We start from the raw sequence: 23,955 nt of genomic DNA, 5'->3' as shown, positions 1-23,955 counted from the left end.
AGAAAATTTTTTATTTTTTTAATATATATATATTTTTCATTTGAAAAAACCCCAAAATATTTATGTATTTTTAATACATCAACGTCCTCACATATCTGCGTTCTTTATTCGATTATTTGATTCAAATGAAATTAATGTCTGACCATTTGCTAAAAAAAACTGATTTCATCGTAGCATTCATTAAGTGCATTGCATTTTTTTTTTTTTATATCTCACTGATACTTTATTTCTGGATTGCTTTGTTTAACATCAATTACAAATTTAGACACTTTCCAACATCAGATGTCACATTTATTTGGGAGCTTTTATTAAGTTGAAAGACAGTTGATAAAATGTGATACTTCAGACCAGCTGACAGAGAGATTCACATTTTAGATTGTGTAGAAAACAGTAAGAGTAATAATTGAATTCTTCAACTCTTAGCCAGGATTTTGGGATATTTTTTAAAGTAAATCCATGCCAAAGCTTTTACACCCCTAAAACATTTCACATTTTAAATTACACTCACAAACCTTAACTGTAGTGTTGAATTATAGGACCAGAATGTTCACATTTTGGACAAAGCAAACAGGTGATTTGAAAGGGGTGCAAAGGAACCCATTTCTGTTAAGAAAAACAACTTTAAACAGAGGGAGTGCTGTTTATGTTAATCCGCACAGCTGATCCTTCTATATGACAATTTATATTAAAAAAGGAAGCAACGTTTAGCTGTTTCAGTCGTTATTCCAGATCACATCAGAGGCTTCCTCAGCCCATCGTCCTCTCTGGTTTCCACCAAGCTCAGGTGGAGCGAGCTCTCCTTGCTCGCTGCCGCTGATTCTCTCTGCGGCGATTGATGGCTTTGGTGCTGGCACGGAGCTTACGCATCCTGAGAGCACGAAGCCGCAGCTGGAGGTCCTTTGGGATCTTCTCTCCTTTGGCTCGGATCTCCTTTAGCCTCTGTATGGGTGTTTTGGTGAGGGTGAAGTCACAGATGGTCGGATGAGGCTGCTGTCCAACGCGGCAGCGACGCACAGATGGGAAGTAACCCTCAGCCCAAACGATAACCTTATATTCGCCTGGGTTCAGCAGACGCCAGTAGTCCCCATCTGCAGCTATAAGAAATTAGATAAAAACAAAGGTTAAATGGAAAATCTAGTACTTTTGTTATCTGAAACATGTCTTTGCTCTTTAGGATGAGTTAGACTTATTTTAATTTGTTTTCAATAGGCTACTGTGTAAAAATAAATTAAAAAACAGGCTCTTAAAAAGTCCTTGTAATCGTAATAAAAACCTATTTAAAGTTAAACTGTATAAAGCCTATTATTTGAAGTATGAAACAAAAATTTTTGTTAGAAAAAAAAGATGGACTTCTCTTCAGTGTCAGGAATCCAGTTTGTGTTGTCTGTTTTTGTGTTTCCTTTCCTCCTCCACCAGGTGGTGCCCCGTCCTCATTGGTTCTCCCTGCACACCTGCAGCTCATTGCCTCATTACCTGTGGAGTGTTCTTAAGCTGCTGACTGCCACTACCTCGACGCCAGAGTGTTTGCCCATACATAGTACTCTAGCTATGCTTAGTTTAGTAGAGTCTAACCTAAGTCTTTGTTTTGCCAATACTGTGCACTCTAGCCATGCTTAGTTTAGCAGAGTCTAACCTGAGTTTGGGTTTGCCAGTTTTGGATTCTCTAGCCAAGCTGAGTTTTTTCTGAGTCAAACTGAGTTTTTGTCAAGCTGAGCCTTAACTTTGTTTTTGTCCTTTCCTCTTGGCAGGAAGTCATCCTGCAAACTGGACTTGTTCGGTCCTTCTCTCTCTGGAAGGTTCTACTGAGCTTCTAACTGAGCTGGGGTTCCAAACAGGAGGTTTGGATCCACTTACCCCAAGAAATCATTTGAGCTTCACACCAAGCAAAGGTTTCTTCAGGACTACAGCCCGCTCAAGTACTGCAGGAAATCTGAGTGGCAGTAAGCTTCTCCATTCACCAAGAAACAACCGCAGTCTGAGTAACCCAGTCCACCCATCACCAAGCAAAACTCTCTCTGGTACAATCCTCTGTCTGGATTCCATAAAGGACACATATCCTTGGAGAAGTGGGTCTTCAACCTTTTCCTCTAATTCTAAGATTCAAATTTCCCACTGAGCCTGAACTAACCGCATTGTCTTCCCCTCACCTTTCAGCAACACTGGACTTACTCCCTAGTGCTAAGAGCAGCACAGGATGCATCACCATACTCATAACAAACCTGTTAAACTTTAACTCTGTGTCTCTCTGTTTGGCTTTCTGCATCTTGGGGTCAGACTTTAGAGAAAATCATGATATTCAGTTTCTTCTGTTTTTAATATAAATTAAAATTCACCATATGTACATATGATTAAATTCTAATTAATGGTTAAGATGCTATAATGCTGGATTTTAAAGGTACATAGCCTATATCTATACCAAAAAGATTTAGAGCCTAAATAGAAGCCCAGCATCGGGTGCCATGGACCGACATAAAGAGACGTGGTGCCATCTACAGGCCTGCCAGATGGTGGCCATTGATGCCACTGCTAAATAAGCTCCACTGTGCTGTAATGCCTCCTGGAAATCAGACAACTGAGAGGATATTGCTTAAAGCAACCCTTGGTGAAAACGCTGACTGTGTCTTCGTGACAGAACCTGTAAAACGTTACAAGATGTTTTCCCAGACATCAAGTTAATTTTTATTGACCAGATTAAAAATTTAAAATCAAATACTTCAGAAACGAAATAACCAGTTATTCTCTTTTATCTGCCATAATCATTTTTTACATTTTTCTTAGAAATTCTTCTATGTCTTTAACAGCAGCTGATGCAGACAGGGCCATGCAGAAGAAAGAGCACCACAGTCAGAAGCTGCAATACCAGGTATCTAAACAGCACCAGAACAAGAAACATTACACATACCTCTTAAATATCTGAACATTTTGTCACACTTTTAACCATCACATTATGCATTGTCTTGATTTAGCTCCAAAATTTACAATGAAATGTTTGTGTTTTAAAAAAAGGAAGCTGCCTTATGTTGTTCTGCAGCTCTCCTGGTAAACAGCTTTTGACTTTGGGGGCAGTTGTCTGTGTAGAAATAGTAAGAATTCCAACCCATCTACTCCTGTACATTGTAACTGTTATCTGGATCAAGATCCATAATCTGACAAGTAATAGCAAAGTGAACATTTAAAGACTTCAAGGTGAAGCGTTTGATCCTAAGTACACTGTACGGTGTTGGTTGTGTCATGCTGTGGAGATTATATGAAGAGAAAACTCCTGTTTGAATGTTAGAGCTTATAATAAATATGCACAATTGATAAAGGAGGTCCCAGATATATTTTGAGTCGCTATACACACTAAAAGCATTAAATAAATCCTGAGGTGAATTGATAAATAAAAGATAGAATACATTAAAAATTTATTTATTTAAGGTTTATGTTGTTTTATGTGAGGGAATATTTTTTTGTAACAGGATATATTTTATTTTGAATGAAATAGATTTGCATGGATGTCTTCAAGGTGGCATAATTCCAGTTAAAGAATCACCAACAAAACAAGAAGAGAAATTCAATTGGTATTTCATTCATTAAAGTTAAATTGGTTTCGATTAAAAGGAAAGTTAAGCCGTCGGCTGGAGTACGACTTACCTGATCTGATGTCGTGGTCATGGTCCTCCACCTTAATGACGGCATTTGCTATTCCTTGTTTGCTGATCTTATCTCTGATGACACCTTTGATTCCTCTGTGAACCTGAATGAGGAGAAAACCTTGTATTATGGACCTTATTTTTTGGAACATGAGGCTAATTCAGTCCTTTGTAGGGTTGTTTTTTTAAGCAAAGAAATGTTAATAAATCTGGCTGAACATTTTTAACAAACACATAGGTCAGCTTTAAAGCGCATATTATCCATTATATTTGAATTATAGTTATCATATTGTAACCACACAAAAAGCAGCTCTGCTGGGTATCTTGAAATAATACCATGAAATAATACAAATGTGTCTTGGCAACAACTGTTGATTTGTTGGAAAGTCGGAGAACATCAAAGCAACATCAGAGAGCTCACTTTTTTTTCTGATCAGATAATTTAAAATTGGATAGATGTTGATGTTTCAACAGAACAAATTTTGGACTTGTGGAGTGAATTTTGTACTATTATTTTTACAAGAAAAAAAAAAAAAGATATTCGAAAGAAATGCGATCCTAAAAAAATATTTGAAAGACGTCTGAGTTTAAAAAAAGCTTTGGAAAGCGGGTTTGCTGTTTTTTCATATTATATTTTTTTATTTTCTGTGTTCAAATTTTATTTGTACATATTTCTCTTTGTCAGACCGAGTTTAATGAATTGTATTCCTTTCCCATTGTGTTCTGCCTTCTGGCGGCAGGTTTCCCTCTAGAGTGAGGAGCAAAGATTTCTGCATTTCTACATCTGCATGGACGCTAGCAACAACATTTTTATTGGTCAATGTGGCTGTTGCTATCGGGCTTAAAGTAAACATATTGTGATCTGTAAAACACAGTTTGAAAAGGATGAAATTCTTAAAGGAGAAGTAAAAAATAAATAAATTAAAAATGAAAAAGTCAGATTTCTGCAAACTAAAGTTTGAAAAAATAAGACACAAGAACTTAATTAAAAAATATATTAATTTGAACAAATAAAATCTAAGAAAAAAAGCCAAGTTACCCTTAAAGCCTTTTCTGATTGTGACTTTTTTCAAAGATTTAACTTTGGATTGTATTTAATTTCAAATTTCTATTTACAAAACCTTTTCTTTGTATGCAACAACAATGGAACAAACTTCACTCTATATGGACTATCCTTACAATTTAATTTGACTCATTAAGCGAATAAACTCTGATAATCCTTGGTAGGTTTGGGGGTCTGAACAGTCTGTTTAAAGTCATGCATCAGCGGTTGATTAGACCACAGTTTTATTAACCAAGATGTAATGACTTTCACCTCACTAATTAAGCAATGATGGTTCTTCATGGCTCCACCACATAAACATGTCCTGGTGAAACCATGTTTGACTGACAATACATTGCCTTGTTGTTTTTTCGTTTTTTGCTGGACCTTTCCTATGCTTGCCTGTTTTGCCTGCCGTCTTTCTTAATCTAGAATGATAAACACTGTCTGACTGGTTGGATAGCTTTTTCCTTCCTATTTAAAAGCAGAATATCCTTTATGAGCTAGTAAGACTGACCTGCTCCATGTAAACCAGAAGAGACTCCTTGTTGTTCTCCCACTCAACTGGAAGCTCACTGACATGTGGAAACTTATCACAGGACAGCTCTACCGTCACCTCGAAACAGTTGGTGTGCAGGTAACTGAAGTCGTTCATACCTGCAGAACATAAACAAAGCAAATATACCAAATTCTGTCTAAAAGAATACAGTTTGTTTTGGCATTTTCCAAATACTACAGTTAGCTTTGATTCATCCTCCACCAACCAGACACAAGGTGACTGTATATAACATCAAAAAGATCAGATATCAGTTAAACTACTACTGAGCGGAAAGTGACTAAATTATTGCTTTGAGTGTCCAGTGACTACATGAGGGATTACATTTTCAGTTTTATTAAATTTTTTTTCTCTACCTCATTTTACTTTCAAAGTTTATTTTATTAGAAAAAAGAATTATGGCGCAAAGCATTCATTTGCATGGCTTTTTACTGATCATGACAATACAGATAACTGAAAGCAGGATTAATCTGAGAAAGCCATAGATCTGCAAAACAATTAATAATACCATCAATTTTCTCACGTTCTGATATGAAATCAACTGAGCCATTCCTGGTCCAGTCATTCAGGATTAACTTTTTCATTTTCATACATGTCAGAATAATGAGTATTAAAAGAATGATTATTTCTCTCTTCAAAATCAGAAGTTAAGATTACACTACAATAATATTCCTTAGAATATGGTCGCTTAATTTAAACAATTTGGCAAAGCCTTATTAGGTAATGGCACTTTAAAGAAAGCTCTATATAGGCTGAATTAAAACCATCCACTTATTGTCTATAATAGCATCATTACTTTGTTGTTTATTTCCTGCAGGCATTGAGAGAGAGGCAGAGAACCTCCTGGACAACCCCTTATATTCATCGCAGGGAAACACAGCATAGCATAGAAAACCTGCACACACCTTAAGACAATTAGAGACCAGTTAACCTAACGGTCATGCTTATGGATCGTGGGTGGAAGCCAGAGCAAATACAGAAACCAAGGCATGAAGAAACAGCTGGGATTTGAACCTAGAACCTCTTTGGAAGCAACAGAGCTAACAGTTAATTGCTCCAACATGCAGCCCTTGAGTCACATCTATAAACCTTCCTTTTGTGTTGTTATGGAATTATCAAAGAAAACCAACCAGGATGTGAGGAAGTGTGTTAAAGTTTGGGTAACCAGCCATCGTACTGCTTAGGAAATGTGATGTCCAAATCAACCCAGGAACAAAACCTTGGGAAGATGTTGGTTAAAGCTGGTGGGATAGTTTTATTTTTCTCTGTTAAACAACTCAAATAGGATTAGGGCTAAAAGGCCCCTCAGCTAGGAATGATTCATCACTACAAAATAAAAAGAAAGATTACAGCTTGCAAATGCAAAGTATTGGGGTGTTTTTTTTTTTGAGCATGTCCTATGGTCTAAAGAAGTGTAAATAGCCGCCGTGAGAACACTATCCTAACTGAAGTATGGGCATGACAGCATCAATGTTATGTTGTTTGCATGTTGTTGTTTTTTTGCAAAATATTTTGGGTTATTATTATATGGAAATATTGGGGCAACATTGCAGAATCATCTGGAAAGGTAAAAACCTTGGACACAAATGACCAAAAGTGTAGTGCCATACTATTCTGAACTTTTGATGCCAATCATGTAATTTGAAGGTAATTCGTCTATATAATAGAGGAACGTATTAACTTTTGACTTTGGTAAAAAGTCATAATGTCTAGGAATATCTCTCTCCCATGACATTTAGGACCAAAAAATATAGATTTTGTTTTAAATCAACATGTTGTTTAATCCTCCAATTTAACCACAAAAAAGTTTGTTTTAACCTGATATTTTGCAACATGTGAGAGAAACTTAATTTTCTCCTGAATGGGAAGAAGATTCTATGTTAAAGATAAAGTTATAATCTGAATAAATAAGAGCCTTTCATCAATAGCTAATGATTTTATCTCTTGCTGTTCTGCTTTGTTGGGGCTGATGTGATCCAGCGACTCACTGCCGGGGACCGTGTGCCAGGCCCCGCCGTTGATGATGTTGTTGTGCATCTGGAAGTCCTCATAGTGGCAGATGCGGCGGTCGGGGTTGGCCAGCACCAGGTTTGTCGAGGCGTAGACGGTAGCCAGCCAGCGGAAGAAGGCATCATCTGCCGTGGGGGTGTCCTCCTTGGGGGCCCAGTCACGGGTGCAGTCGTAGGGATACGTGACGACCAGTTCCCCTCCGTGGAGGTTTGCGCTCAGCACAAAGGGGATATCCTGCATCCAGCTGATGACGGCCCGTGTCTCTGGTGCAACCTGAGCAGGAGTAAATACAATTAGCAGACTTCAGGTTTTGTTAAAGATACAATGTTTCACTTCCATGAGATAAGAATAAAATGTAATATTTTTGACCTGATGGAGCCAATTATTTAATTTGAACTAAAATAAAATGGCAAAGCATTGGGGAGCTAATGCAAAAGAAGTCTTTATATCTTTAGGCCTTTGTTTTTGTTTTGTTAAAAGAAATATAAAGGCACAAATCCTTTTTTTTCCACTTAATTTTAATTGTTTCCCCCCCCCTGTTTTGTCACAAAAATAAGTTGAAAAGATTAGAATAATTCTTTGGGACTATAAAAACTTCAGCAGGACAATGGGTGACTTCAAAATAAAAAGTTGATCTTGAAATAGAAACAATCTCTCTTTCTTGTCAAAATTAGATCAGTATGAGATACTTTCACATTTTTCATTTCTTTAATTTAAAAAGATTTACAGATTAGAGCATATACAGGAAAAACCACTTGGCAGGAAAAGCGCTGAGCTTTAAAAATATTTTCTAATCTGAGCATTTTATGGCTCTAAATTGGAGCCATTGCCTTCGATAAAATCAGTCTTGCTGGTGTCCTTTCATGTTGTTTACAGCACTTATAAAATTCCTAAGCTGCAAAATTTACTCACATGATAAATCTAATATTTCCTATTGTTCTAGTAAGAACATTTCAAATTTGAAATTTTTCTGGGGTAATTCTGCCTTTCATTATTAACAGAAACACCAAAAGAAGCTGTGACTCCTTACTAAGGCGTCTTCCTGGGTGTAGTATTCTGGGATGGGTATATAGTGGTTGGAAACTTTAGATGCATCAGCAGCGATCTCCTGGGCATCCCACATGATGTTGTTGAGGTCTGGAAAGTTGTGATTCAGATCGATTCCTTCAAAGCTGTACCTCCCATCAGCCCAGCCAGACAGTTCGGAGCCCTGTGGCAGAACGTTATTCAGATAAAGGACTCATGATGTGAATTTATGTAAAAGCAAGTTTTACGTGCAGAGATAGGAAAATAACTACACAAATAGATCGAGCACAACCCAAGTAGTAAAGTCAAAGGAATTGTGTTAAGGTCTGAGGGATTATATAGGTTAAAAGCATTAATCTGAGGACAGATGTTGAGCTGAGAATCCAGCAAATCTCAGTTGTCTTCCTAGAATTAGACCGTCTTTAAATTTCCCAAACTGCGTTATCAATACCAACAACTATTGGTCAAAAAGGTAGGGACAGGATAAATGTAATGTAAGGGCTCCCTACTTGAATGTTGCTCTAAAGAACCTTATAGATAAGTCATCTTTCTCCAATAAATTAATTTAGGCATCACAAATGGAGAAATAAATGTGCTGCTGTAACCTGGAAAACACCGTTCCTGGTGGGATGCGTGTTAGTCGGGATTGTTTTTCCTGCTCACAGTGAGAATAAGATGAAAACAGAAATGAAGAAGAGACTTTCTTCAAGGAAATCTTCTCTCGCCCTTTAACTGGGTGAAGATATATTTTCTAACACAACAATGACCAAAAGCACATCCTCAGCTAACAAAAGAGTGACATCAGGTATATTTTCTTTTAGTGATCTAATAAGAGCACGAATTTAAATCCCTGCACATTTCTGGAAAGACCTAGAAATAGCTGATCTTCACACCAGACTAAGGTAGAGAGGATCTGCAGATAAAGAATGAGAGTAAGCATCAGAAAGCAGCTGCAAAGGCTTGTAAAGGCAAATCCAAAAAGACCAGTCACTGCAGAGTATCTAGTCATCTATGCATAACTTATTTGTTTAAATTTTAATATGCAGTTAATAATTATATGTATTTTATTTTTAAAATAAAATTGAGCTCATTGGTTATAGAGTATGCAGTCAATGCCACATCATATGGAAAAAGTAAAGGGGGAAGGAGGGGATACTTTCAATATGAATTCATTCTAGGATCTATCACCTTCTCATAAGCCACTTCATATCCGTCAGGGTTCATGGAAGGGAGAAGGTGGATCCGCGTCTCTGTAACCAGCTGGACGACACGCTGTGTGCCCTTTTTGTATTCTTTGCATAAATACTGCATGAGGTTTAAGACGAGCTCTCGACCCAGTGCCTCGTTTCCATGCATCCCTGCCACGTAGCGAAACTCTGGTTCACCTGCCAAGAGGAGAATTTAGAGGGTCACTTTGATCGCCAAGAAATACAGCAGGAATTAATTGTATTCGGTCAACTGAGGGGTATGAGAGGTTATTTCAGAAGACCAGAAAACAAAGAGCAGATTTCTCTTTCAGATATTTTTTTTTGAGGAATATTATTGAATTGGACCACTGTTACACTCTGATTACCTAGACATAACAGACATTCCTGAATGTTAAAAATCTAAAACCAGACATCTCTTAGAAATTACTGCTCTGCCACTGGCATTGCACATAAAGCATCAAGTGCCGGTTTTCACTCACTCCCTAAAACATTTGTATGTGCTCATGAGACTGATATATGCCCTGAACTTGGCATACCCTCCCACTTTGCGCTACACTTTTGAAGTCTTTCAAAAACTTTTCCTGGAGTTGGATGGATTTAAACTGCCCCTGGATTTAAACTGTCATCTTAAGGTAGAAAAATATGGCATCCAATGACACTAATTAGCAGTGGGTTCCAGTTATTCTTAGTGGAAGGTCATTAATATTTTTTATTTTTTACCAAATAAGGTATATGTTATTTTACAAAAAATAACAGATACCTTTATTCTAATATCTAGTAGAGATTTAATTCTTCATTGAGAATAGTTAGACAATTTAAGCTGTTAATTTTTCATTCTGTTGATTTTGTTTAATTAATATTGTAATTGCATTCTTAAAAGTCCACTACTCTGGATGACTGATTTAAATGTTGAAATTGGACTGTTTCAGTGAGTAGTTTTGTAAGATTTTTATCACATATTTAAGTAGTGACTACCAGATCTGTGTGGGATGTGGTGTATATGAAACATTTTGTATTTGTTGTTTACAACCTTATCTTTTTTCAGTACAAATTCTAATCCAGTACAACATAATGCACTTTAACTATTAATGTTATATTTGTAAATATATCATTAATAGTTAAAGTGCATTATGTTGTACTGCATTATGCACTTCAACTATTAATGATATACACTATATTGCCAAAAGTATTTGCTCACCTGCCTTGACTCACATATGAGCTTAAGTGACATCCCGTTCCTAATCCATAGGGTTCAATATGACGTCGGTCCACCCTTTGCAGCTAGAACAGCTTCAACTCTTCTGGGAAGGCTGTCCACAAGGTTTAGGAGTGTGTTTATGGGAATTTTTGACCATTCTTCCAGAAGCGCATTTGTGAGGTCGCACACTGATGTTGGACGAGAAGGCCTGGCTCTCAGTCTCCGCTCTAATTCATCCCAAAGGTGTTCTATCGGGTTGAGGTCAGGACTCTGTGCAGGCCAGTCAAGTTCATCCACACCAGACTCTGTCATCCATGTCTTTATGGACCTTGCTTTGTGCACTGGTGCACAGTCATGTTGGAAGAGGAAGGGGCCAGCTCCAAACTGTTCCCACAAAGTTGGGAGCATGGAATTGTCCAAAATGTCTTGGTATGCTGAAGCATTCAGAGTTCCTTTCACTGGAACTAAGGGGCCAAGCCCAGCTCCTGAAAAACAACCCCACACCATAATCCCCCCTCCACCAAACTTTACACTTGGCACAATGCAGTCAGACAAGTACCGTTCTCCTGGCAACCGCCAAACCCAGACCCGTCCATCAGATTGCCAGATGGAGAAGCGCGATTCGTCACTCCAGAGAACGCGTCTCCACTGCTCTAGAGTCCAGTGGTGGCGTGCTTTACACCACCGCATCCGACGCTTTGCATTGCACTTGGTGATGTATGGCTTGGATGCAGCTGCTCGACCATGGAAACCCATTCCATGAAGCTCTCTGCGCACTGTTCTTGGGCTAATCTGAAGGCCACATGAAGTTTGGAGGTCTGTAGTGATTGACTCTGCAGAAAGTTGGCGACCTCTTCGCACTATGCGCGTCAGCATCCGCTGACCCCGCTCCGTCAGTTTATGTGGCCTACCACTTCGTGGCTGAGTTGCTGTCGTTCCCAAACACTTCCATTTTCTTATAATACAGCTGACAGTTGACTGTGGAATATTTAGGAGCGAGGAAATTTCACGACTGGATTTGTTGCACAGGTGGCATCCTATCACAGTTCCACGCTGGAATTCACTGAGCTCCTGAGAGCGACCCATTCTTTCACAAATGTTTGTAAAAACAGTCTGCATGCCTAGGTGCTTGAATTTATACACCTGTGGCCATGGAAGTGATTGGAACACCTGATTCCAATAATTTGGATGGGTGAGCAAATACTTTTGGCAATATAGTGTATTTATAAAAACTTTTAGTCATTTAAATAGAGGCATATATAATCATAGTAAGTGGTTGTTTCTGTACTGACCCTTGCCCAGAAGTTGTTTTGAGCATGTTTGTGTAAGTTAAATCTTCTTGATCTTAAATATGAGTTTATTTCTGTAACGAATGTTGAAACTCTCAGTTTCAGAGGGTTGTACATTTTTTATTGCACTTTAGAAAAGTACGATTCCAGTTAGAGGGCTGCTCAGTGACGCAGTGGGTAGCACTGCTGCCTTGCAGCAAGAAGGTTCTGGGCTCAATTCCCAGCCCGGGGTCTTTCTGCATGAAGTTTGCATGTTCTCCCTGAGCATGCACGGGTTTTCTCCGGGTACTCCAGCTTCTTCCTAACCTGACAACAGCCAGATGCATGTCTCGCTCCGCCTAGCTCCACTCACACATATGTGTGAGTGGAGCTAGGCGGAGAGCTAAAAGCCTGAAGACAATTTATAAAAAAAAAAAATCAAGAACTTAGTTTACATTAGAGGGAGCCTCACTAAACTCCAGCCCGTATGGTTCTGCTGCAGGAACAAGGCTGTATAAACACTGCCGGATGTGAAAGTGGGCCTCCAAGTAGGAATTTTTCAAATCTAAGAAAAATGAGGAGACATGATGAAATTCAGCCCAGATAGTAAAAGGCTGTGAAGAACTACTTACCCTATGTAGGATTTAATTAAACCCACATGCTTCAGATTTGATTAACTACTGTTTTTAGAAAACCATGTTAGATTTCACCTACAGGACCAACTCCTGGTTTCCCAGTAGAACACAAAACCACTTGATAGAACCTTTCTAAAAGAAGAAAAGGTTTCAAAATAAAATAAATTATGCAGAGACCTAAATACATTCAGGAGTAGATGGGAATCAAAAGCTTCTGTCACAATACAACTCAAGGTAGGATCCAAAGTCCTTTTGCAATCTCCATGACTCAAACTGAATACTTTAAATCAGTGGATTCTTTAGACAGAATGAATGTCAGTCAGCATTAGCAATAAGTCCTGTCCAAACAGCACTACTACTCTGTTACCGTACTTTTGCTCACCTGACAGAAATTCACCTGACAAATGACAGTAATTCAGATGGCAGGCAACCTGGATTTTACAGAGCAGGTCGCCATGCTTTATTTACTTTGGAAAGCCCAACAAAGTGGCAGGCGACCCTGGATGAAACAGATCCTCTAGAAATGCTCCCAGTTCAGGGAGTCCAGAAACAATGGAAGAATCACAGCCGCTTCCCGCTGAGCAAGCACCTGGCAGAGAGAGCAGCAGAACTGGGACGAGGTGGCTAGTCATGACCCCCTTTGGATATAAGGGAAACAGTGGTATACTGGAACAGTCCGTTGGACAGAGCGAGGGACAGTGGTGGTTTGTTCAGACTAGCTCTGTAGGATAACAGCGAAGGATTAAAGGAGGACAGTGGTACATTGGAGAAGTCCCTCAGGCAGAGAGCACCAGAGTGGGCAGAAGCAAAATGTATATGGATAAAATAAAGTGGCTTTTTCAAAAACCATCTCCAAACCTCTTAAATTCATTCCCTACTTCATCCTTTGTCAACATAATTTTGAATCATTATTTTCCATTTTGATTGGAATAAAATCTTGCCTCTGCTGTACTCCTTCAAATCAAGCTCAGTGTGAACACACTTTATCAGTAAAAGGACATTTTTGAAAATAAATTCCCCAGTATGCTTCTATGATGGAAAGAATGATCTAATGATCATGTTTGGTTTGAATATCTGTACGGTTTAGTTAGAGAAATAAAGTGTGATGTTTTAGTCAATCAACGCCTCCTTCTGCAGTAAGCAGCCAATAAACCTGGAAGAACCTCCAAAGAGCCACAGGCCTCCCTGTGATGTCACTCATTCTAACCTGAGATGCTGTTTAAATATTCATGAGTAAGTTTTAAGCTAAAAAACACTCAAATTTTACAATTAACATCTTCATTATCCCAAAAACATCTCATAGGAGACCAAATCATAACTTTCTAGAATGAGAAAAGAACCTCAAAGCATCAACATAGTGGTGATGGTCTGGGACTATTTTGCTGCTTCAGGACCTGCATTACCAGACGCAGTTGACGCAAACTTGAGTTTTACTCTGTCTCAGAAAAGTTAACTAGACTATGGAGTCATCAATGTATACCTTATACTCAAGCACACACCCATTAGGCAACAAGTCAATTATTCAGTAACAAAAGTAAGTCTGTCTTTGAATAGCCAAAATAATATAAAAACAACTTGTTTGAAATGGCCTTGAAAAAGTCCATCAGGTAGAGATCATCTCAAATTGAATATAAACAGTTCTGCAGAAGAACATTAGGACAAAATTCCCAAGCTTATTAGTAGTTCTGACAAATATGTAAATGACAGGTATTAGTTTAGGCCTATTCGCATACTTTTGAAAGTCTTTATAAATAATTTATTTTGTGACAAAGCCATAACGTCAGTAGATCAAATACTTTTTTATTTCCTTGTATCTAAAATCAAGGTTTTGTCTCATTTTAGGATGTTTAAATGTTCATACCGAGTTCATGTTTCCCAGGGTTGTCTGATATCTCCATGACGTACAGTTTGAGGCCCATGTAGCTTTTGCCTATGGTGTAGATGTGGGTGATGTCTGGACATTCCTCAGTCACAGACTTCATGAGCTGCAGACAAACTGGGGTTAAATCTGGGGTCTGAGTCAATCCGTAAAATGTTATTAGTCTGAGTAGAGCTTCCACATTAACTTAATGGAACTTACTCATCGTCTGGTTTTACCTTTCTCATTTCTTTGTAGTCATGGTGTCTAAAGTCCAGGTTATCCCTGGATCCTCTTTCTTGCTGGTATGGATCCATTGGATCTACGCAGGAACAACAGAGAAGGTTTCAGCATCATGCTTTGTTTTGCACACTCGCACTCACAATAGATACAATCTGGGTTCTGTTATGAAACTAAAGTCTGGAAATGACTCACAAACTGTGAGACAGTCTGTGGCTCTGCACCGGTAATCATATGCATACCATGGACGCGGCAGCCAAGTATCTCAGCCCTGAGACAGATGGTCCCATTGAAGTACCAGGTTTGAGGATTGATGCGGATGAAACGGGCGACAGTGGGAACCGGAAGGAGCCCAAGAACCGGAGTCTCTGGATCCTGGTTACCTTTGAATATCTGTACAGTTAAGTAAACAATCATACACCTTGCAAAGGAACCAATACCCTTTAAACCCGTTAAATGTAATCTATCTTGCTTTGGTAGGATTAAATAGGAAGATTTTTAAAGGACTTAAAAAGGTAAACAATAACCTCCTAAGGCTAATTTCAAAACTTGTTGATTCCAACACAGCAATGGGCAATTCTAGTTCCTGAGGGCCAATACCTTGCAACTTTCTGATCTTTCCTTGGTCCAACACACCTGAATGAAGTAATTAGATGATTAAGAGAAATCTTTAGAACTTGACTGCATCCTGAGGAGGTCATTCAGCCACCTGATTTAGGTATGTTGGACCAAGGAGAAATCTAAGTCTGAATCCCAAACCGCCCCCTAAGCACTTATCCTTAACTATTAAGTGTCACTCCCAATGAAGTCTCACTTCCAGCTGTTGAAGGCGCCTTAATTGAAGGTGGCGGGGTATAAACGAGAATGGGACAGCTTCTTCCCTCTAACGGAAAAGGAAAGCAGTCGTTGCTATGGCAACACAGTGACGCCCCATGTGCGTGGTTGTAGCTCGGTGGCACAGAGTGACATAAAATATAATAGTTGCCCATTTCTTAAAACAAATATATGTGGTCAATAATGGGAAATAATTAAGTTTTTTTTCATATGCCAAACTGATGGTTTTCTGTTAACATGATGAAGATAGAGCAAACCAGCTAAACTTACATTCGAAGGAATGGGTTTTTTACGCCATTAGGTTGCTGTCACGCCCGCTGCCAAAGTCCAGCGAGCCTGCATGGATGCAGACTCGCTATATAAGGGCTGAATGGTCTGCTCTCCCTACCCACTACGTGGTTTGGGATGGCCCTTAATGTGGCTGACCCTCCGTGGGAACATGCAAACAGAAGGTTGGTGTTTAGGGGCCGGTTTGGGTTTGGGCCTTAAAGTTGCAGTATGCAGTCTCTCAGGAAATGGAATTGTCCATCCCTGTTATAACATATTTCTACAATTTATGTTCTAAGGAGAAGTTTAATTTAGGGCATTTTTGTATTGTCCATGTTTCTTTGACCTTTGTCAGCCATTTTCACATGCTTGTCTTTTAGGCTGTGGTTCTGCTTGCAGGGAGTTAGTTAGGTTTTGCTCTGTTAGCCACTGGAGCTTTGATTATGACAATAAGAAATTCCTTTGTTGAATAAAACAAAGATGCATTTTTGCTTTAAATCTAATCAGCCTGTTTGGTTAAAATATAGTTGGGATAGTCAGTAACTGTAACAGTAACTGTTGCAATGTAAGTAAAAAATCTGAAGTGTTTAAGGAACATAAACAGTTGAGGTACACCAGCCAGTCTTGGTGGGTATAACACCAGAGAAACATCAAGCACCTTTTGGGTCTGGAATCACAAAAAAGTTCACAGAAATGTAATCCCGCTGCAAGAGAAAGAACATCTAGAAGAGAACAGCTATTTTTAAACTTTCTTCACATGTCTTAAAGTCTAAACATCACCCCCTCTGCATCAAAAGCTGTCTGGGAATAAAATAAAAACAATGGAATTCTTTTTTCCTAATTTTTCCCTGGAAAGAAATCTAAGCTTCCCAAATATGGATACAGAATGTGTGGGGGTGGGGGATTGAGAGGTTCAAACAAACCTTGGATGTGTTTTGACTTACTGTGCAGGCTTCAGCATTGATCATATTATTCCTTAAATCAAATAATATAAAATGTTGCTCTCACCGCCTCTTCTGTTCCATTCATGCAGGTCTGCCAGTCCACAGAGTCATTACTCAGCTGAACTTTGTAGGATTCAACCCAGTCCCAACTAAAACACCAACCAAACACATTAAATCGATTATCCAACAAAAAGGTGATTACCAGAACAAAAAAAAGCTCTATTAAACTGACTGAATTTCATAAATATATTTCTTGTGTGATCAGTCATAGAAGACTGTGATACTACCTGACCTCCAGATAGAGTTTCTGCCCTGCAGGATGACTCCAGTAAACAGGGTCAGATGAATGGCATCCACTTCAATCCACTGATGCTTGTCCTTAAACTCAGCACACCAGGCTCCATCGTACTGATCTCCATCTGAAATGCCTGACTAAAAAAACAAAACAGTTTTACTTCCTTGTTTTCAGTCAACTGCAAAACCTAACAGAGAAGCTACTGGTCTAGTGTTGGTGTGGAGCATTATATGGGAGTTTGGTATTGCATAAGTTGACCTACTTGTGACATAATTACTTTCAGATGGCAGACTTAGAGCTGCAGAACAAGGAAAATATGGTGTCATGGGACAATAAATTCAAGCTATCCATTAAATCTAATTTCTGGCAGACATCTTGCAAAGATGAACTGTTTAAAAGTTAAGAGCTTATTATGAGGGTGCGCTGATTTGCAAAAACACTCACACTCATTAACCCATGACTCTCTGTCTCATTATAACTACAAACTTTGATATATTTGGGTGGGATTTTTATGAGAGACCCTAAATAAGTAGCACATTATTATAAAGTGATGAACATGGGTACATGGTTGTCAGAAAAAATAATCTGAAAAGTTTCATGTGGTATTTGGCAAACCACTGACATTCTGGAAGAAGAAAGCATCCAGCAGAAAATTAGCCAACGCTCCATGGTAACTCTGGAGAGGCTGTAGAAATCCACATCTTTAAAGGAAAACAGGAAATTGAGATGAAATCCTCAAACCTGACTTAAATGTTATGGTGATGGTTTTATTTATAGTTTATCATCCTCTACAGCAAACATGTAGAAGAAGGATGTGCTCTGGTCAGATAAGACAAATAAAGGACCCTTCTGACCTTCAGAGGGTTTGCATATTTTAAAACAGGTGCAAATGTGTTGTTATGCACAGAGCAGCTCTTCAAAGAAGGGATTTTCTTTTCTCCTCAATACATAAATGTAAACAAAGCATGGTTAAATTTTTTTTTTGTTTAGATTTTGTTTACAGCACTTTGAGATATACTATCAATATTAGTCACTATTATCCGTATTGTTCTTGAAAATAATAAATAATTATCAGCCCCATCTTCATGGCTTTGAACACACAATCTCCTAATTTTAATGGGCGGAACCTAATTGGTTTGCAGGTCTTCACATGGGAGCAGCAATCGTAACACGGCCACCAAATACAGGTACTAAAAGATCATTGCACATGCTTTTTATCGGCCTTTATTCTGAATCATTGAAGATCAGACCTGATGTGTTGGGGAAAGCATGGTGGTAGCAGCATTTTGCTATGGAGAACTTCTTAAAGTGGGGGCTTGTAAACTGATTCGACTGTATGGGACAATGGATGGACTATTAGGGTATGATCTTAAAAGATTTTACATAAGAGGGGCCAAAATGTGTGTGGTTTTTTGGTTGTTTTTTTTAGTACATGCAATAAGTGGGTGTGTTGTGAGGGATCTACAACAATTGCTTCACAAATGTTATGACATGCAAACCGCAAAAGACAGAATAGGTTCAAAACCATGGAGATAGTATTAATAAATTAAGATAAAATAATAAAAATACTAGATAATATGTATAGTGAACCTTGCAACCTATTTCAAAGTGCTACGAACAAAGAAAATATAGCATCACTGTGCTTTGTGTTGGGTTATGATTAATTGAATTTAGAGGTAGAAACAAAATCCCTGTTGCAAAGAGATGTGCAATTGCACCCCTCACCCCCACCCCACTTTCCCCTGTATGTCTTTTATGATATTCTTTAAAAAAACAAAAAAGAAAAACAATATTTAAGTTCAGTCATTTGTTCCAATTTGGTTTATTGTGCAAAGATTATCTGCCATCCTGCTCCTATAATCCAGGCTGGCATGTCTAGATTATTGTTTTCTTTACTATCATTTTACTTTTGTTATTTCTGATGGTCTAAATATGTTTACATGCACACAGAATCTCTAGCATTTGTCATTGTACAAATGCCTACTATGAGGCAACAATGACAGTAGATATTTTTGCATGTTAGTTTGCAACTGACTTTCAGACTTACTACAAACGATTCAAAAACTACAATCGCAGTTGAGTTTTCAATTTAGGAAATCATTTTCATGTGGTAAATGTCCACATTTAGATATCTTCACCCATGAACTTGTGTGGTTTTAGCATTAGAATTTGATCTGCATATTGATGGAGGCACACATGCAAGAAAAGGTCTGCAAATTCTGTCTGCTGAATTGCAAATATTACTTTCTTTGAAAATCTGCTCTGTGCATAGAAACACATTTACTTCTCTTTTAAGACGTGCAAACCTTCTAAGGATCAGGCTACTAAAAGCTGAAAAAGATTTTAGATTGAGATTAAATATATAATCAGTGATTCAGTGGGATACTTTAGATCATGTTTAAGAATGGCCCAGTTAAAGTAAAGGTGAAAATCAAATCTAGATTCTGTGGTTTGGAAGATGTTAAAGCTGATGATCAGAGATGCTCTTCATCCTATCTGACTTAGTTTAAGCTGTTTTACGAGAGGATTGGGGAGCAGAGTTAGACTCTAGTCTGTAGTTATGCAAAGTTGGAAGGGAAATTCTCCCAATTAATTACAGCCAAACGTGGATTTACAGAAATTTGTGTTTTTGCTGAATCTGAATAAACACACTATTGTTCAATTCATCATCTTTTATCCTGTTGCTTTTGCCTTTATAGTTGACTGCTTATGGTTTGTCATTCACATAAATCTCAGTTCAATTCATTAAGGTTTGTTTGTAACAAAAATAAAAAAATGATCAGGGGCTATAAATATGTTTCAATGACTTTGCATACATATTGAAATAAATGTTTATGTGTGTGAAATAGATAACTGCTCTCAGATCTTGGCGTGTGAGTTCTTAGCGTTTGAAGTAAGCTCTGATAAAGACTGACCTGGATGTTCAGCCTCCCTCTGTGAGGACCCAGACCTGTTCGCTGGGAGGAGGAGGCCCGGATCTGGCTGTCGTCAACTCTCAATGACTCCAGGCCGAGGGGAGGGCAGTCTGGAGGTAAAACAAGATATGAAAGCATAAATGTTGCTATGTTTTCACAATCAGATCCTGTGCAGGAGCAGCCAGAAACTGCTTCAAATTAAAGGTTAAAAGATCACTCCTTTGGTTTCTCAAAAAATGCAAACACAGGATGCATGACGTCTGAGTGGTTGTTATGTCAAACGCCGCTGATTGTTCAGGGTCGGTTCAGTGGAGCTTTAGAGGCCCTCGCCTCCTCCAAAGATTGGGTTGGAATGGAGGAGGATGCAGATAAAATGAAATCCCAGAGGGTTTCAATGTAATATGAGACACATTGAGGACTACAGTGAAAATGTTTTGCAGAGCAACTGGAAAAGGAGCTCCAGCTGCAGAGCAGTTCAATGATTCAGAACAATCAGCAGTGTTTCACTAAATCACCTATACATTCTGTGAATGAGTTTTTAATCTGAAATGAGCATTAAATGAATTTATCGTTTGAGAATATGGAAAAATCTCCGTATATAATCAATATCTTAGAACCCTCTGAGAAGCATGGGGTAGGTGCAGCATGCTTAGGGCATGTAAGACCATTTTTTCAATGTATTAGGATGATTTACATGTAAAATAATTATTTTAATTATTCTATATGTAAATCATCCTATACCATTGGAAATTGTCCTACATGCCCTTGGCATGTACTAATGATTATCTCTATTTCTACTGCATAATATCTAATCATCTTATTTTACGGGTAAAGTACTCTATTAAACCTGTTAAAATTAAGGGCAAACACACTTATTTTTATTATTTTTACTCCAGTTGTGTAGTGTTTTTTTTCTTCTTCAGAAGGAACAGAAAAGCTGATCATACTTAAAATAAAGATGAATAAGACCGGAGTTGCAGGTTCACCCTCCAGCAATTATCCCAAACATATAGCCAAAGCTAGAACAGAAAGCTTTTAGGTCAGGAAAGTTCATGCATTAAAGGTAACATCTAAACCATGTTAAAATATTTGGAAATATATGTCCTCCATCCTGCTTGACTCAGCTTCAGGTTGTTTTTTGTATCTAGATGTTGAAGATCAAACCCCATGAGATGGGGAGCTGGAAGGGAAAGTTAGAGTACAGACTTGTGGGTGAAAAACAAATATTCTCCATACTTTTATCTATAATAACATTGAAAACTATAAATAGTTTTCCTTCCACTTTATGATTATACATCACTTTGTGGTCATGAAAAGACAAAATATGAAAAAAAACAATGGATACTTTTGCAAGGTAATGTGTGCAAAATGCAATGTTATGCCTCATAGTTGAAATACTCCCTTGATGAAAGTTATAGACTTATCTTGTCTTTCAAAGCAGGAGATCTTGCACAATCAGTGGCTGAATAAATACTAACTTGCCCACTGTCACTGAGGCTTGCATGTTGGGAATTCACTGTGAGTTTGTTCCAACAAATAGGCTAATATGGAAATAATGGATAATATGTCTTCTGGAAATGACTATGGATGAAAATAAATTAAACTATTTCACAATTAACTAACCACAAAAGAAGTGATCTGAATGCATCATTAATGGACTGAAACTGAAGATTTTAGTCTCTTTTTTCTGCCTTACCCAAGTTTATTTTCTTATCTTTTATTTTGTGATCTTCTTTGTCTTTTAACTCCTCTTCTTTTATTCCCTTGTTGCCTTCATTGACATTTGTGGAGTTGGGCTGCTCCTCTGTTACGGTCTTGCTGTGCCGTCTTGTTTCTGCTGTTGGAGTCACTCTGTCTCTGCTCTGCTCCTCCACAATCACAGCCTGCGTCCACTTTACTGAAGAAGGGGTCGTATAGTTGGATAAAAAAGAAAAACTCTGTGTAGTTGTTTCAGCTCCACATATAAAACGCCCAAGAAAGAGCACCAAAGCCACTACGCACAATGACTTTTCCATTTTGCTTGTGTTTTTTTTTTTTTCGTGCAGAGGGAAGGAAAAAAAATCCCTGGTATTTAATATCCTGATGGACCCAGACCTCCAACCACCCACACCCCTCCTCCTGAGTCCCTCCTCCTTTTCTTTGCCTCCTCTCCTTTCTTCCCTTCCAGATAAAAATTGCAGCTCAGTTCCTACAAAAAAAACTCAAACTCTGAAATGACTTATTAGTGTATTTGCACAAAAAATGTTGTAATAACCTGTGATTCATGATCCAGGGACGCTGTCTTCACTTTACATGCATAACTTTTCAAAATGTAGTTAAACTTAAAGTGCATTGAAAAGCAACAACTAATATAACAAAATGTATATAGAACAGAGAGCAAGTGCAATAAGTGTCTAAACAGGGTTGGAAAGTTATGTTCCAAAAAAAAGGAATCTCTTTTTTTTATAGCTTGATTAAGAATTAAACTAAATTTATATTTGTGTTTACTGATTAGGCTGAATAAATGTTATTAACTATATTTACTTATATTTAAGAAAACAGATAACAGACAAAAGGTTTTGTGCGAGACCAAAGCCCTGTGAAACTAATATTGGTTTCTGACAGGAATCATGCAATTATGAAAGTAATCATGTAATATCATAACAGATGATCATGATTGATATCTTAAACTTTGAAAAACATGTTTGTCTGTTTATTTTATTTTTTATTTTTTTGGTTGGCATGATTACTCTCTGAATACTGAACAAGAAGAAGCTGCAGCTACCAGAATATAGAATGGCCACCCTGAAATAATTATTCTACTTGCTCTGAAGTAACTGAAGCTGCTGGATTTTAAACAATAGTTTGACAAAATATTAAGATGACATAACACTTTTCAAAGTTTAAACTTCTGAGCATGAAGATTTGTAGCCAGTAATGTTTCTGTGTTTGGCCACTGCAGCTCTGAATTCAGGAGCAGTACGATTGCAGAGAGAAAGCAAACAGGAATACAGAAACTACTGAGTGGAGATACTCAACAAAACTGCTCACCCATTATATTGAATCCTATTAAAATGTTGAAAAACATTATAACAGCAGTTTTGAAGAAGTGAGTTGCTATAATGCAAGTGATTCATAATTTAGGGTAGGTCATTAAAGGTCTAATCAGAAAATCCTGTTTTTATCAACTTTACTTTGCTTGTTTTTTGTCACCTAAAGGCTAAATGACCATCAGAGTGTTATTAATAATGGCGTAACAATAAACTACATCATATAAATAATTAATGGTCCAATGATATCCATACAATGAATCAGTGAAATTCACAATAAATGATAATAAAAATTTGTATATTCATGCAAGTATATATAATATTTAAGTCAAAAAGTATTTATTCAAGAATTAATATTTGTGCTCAAAACAAACTAAGAACATAAAAACTTATACTTCTCTTTTATATAATAAAATCAATGTCATTTTTCTTTGAAAGTCATTAATTTTTTTAAAACAAGTGATTTATAACGTAAATTTTGGGCTACAATACAAAGACCAAATTGGTTGTACTTGCTAATTTAATTTACAACACTGGAAAAATGAGTAATTCATGCAAAAATTGTTGTTGTTTTTTTTTTAAATCTTGATACTTCCCAATTGTATGTACTATGTAATAAGATTGCAACATTTCGTTTTGCCTAATATGTCTGACAAAGGTAAGTTCACTTTACTTGGATTTTTTTTTCAGTAAAACAAATAAATAAATATCTTAAACAAAAAAAAACCTTGCTAATTAATATAGATAAATTATTTAACTAATGCCTTTATTTTTTTATGTAGATGGAGCAGAATATTGTTATCATTTAACACTATGTTCATCTTTCTCAAACACATTAGCTCCCTCTGGTGGGAACCCTAGGTATTCTTAGTAAAAACTAAAATTTTTATATTCTAGATGTGGGTTTTTTTTAAACTAACAAAAAAAGTGTTTTTAAATGTGTTAGTCTGATTTGTAAAGATACAACATCATCATATTTACTTTTATTATAACCTAAT

At 37.5% G+C, this 23,955-nt stretch overlaps 1 protein-coding gene across 2 annotated transcripts; it reads right to left on the bottom strand.

The window, feature by feature from the left end:
• Positions 1–285: 285 nt before the first annotated feature.
• LOC119779713 (probable carboxypeptidase X1) lies at positions 286–22,013 on the bottom strand. Of its 2 annotated transcripts, XM_038279485.1 has the most exons (13): positions 21,625–22,013; positions 19,929–20,038; positions 17,011–17,150; positions 16,783–16,867; positions 14,916–15,066; positions 14,673–14,755; positions 14,437–14,560; positions 9,455–9,651; positions 8,271–8,450; positions 7,219–7,513; positions 5,192–5,331; positions 3,634–3,736; positions 286–1,094 (listed from the first exon to the last, which is right to left on the bottom strand). In XM_038279485.1, exons 1-13 carry the CDS (start codon positions 21,941–21,943, stop codon positions 781–783), a joined length of 2,241 nt encoding a protein of 746 aa, XP_038135413.1. In that variant the 5' UTR covers positions 21,944–22,013; the 3' UTR covers positions 286–780. The 2 variants fall into 2 exon arrangements, with proteins under 2 accessions (XP_038135413.1, XP_038135414.1); XM_038279486.1 differs by lacking the exons at positions 19,929–20,038; positions 21,625–22,013 and having other exon boundaries at positions 17,006–17,145.
• Between the last annotated feature and the right edge of the window lie 1,942 nt (positions 22,014–23,955).

This window comes from Cyprinodon tularosa, unplaced genomic scaffold, assembly GCF_016077235.1.
Source record: "Cyprinodon tularosa strain WSP-4 unplaced genomic scaffold, ASM1607723v1 ctg150, whole genome shotgun sequence".
NCBI lineage: Eukaryota > Metazoa > Chordata > Actinopteri > Cyprinodontiformes > Cyprinodontidae > Cyprinodon > Cyprinodon tularosa.
This window is presented reverse-complemented; position numbering and strand designations above follow the sequence as displayed.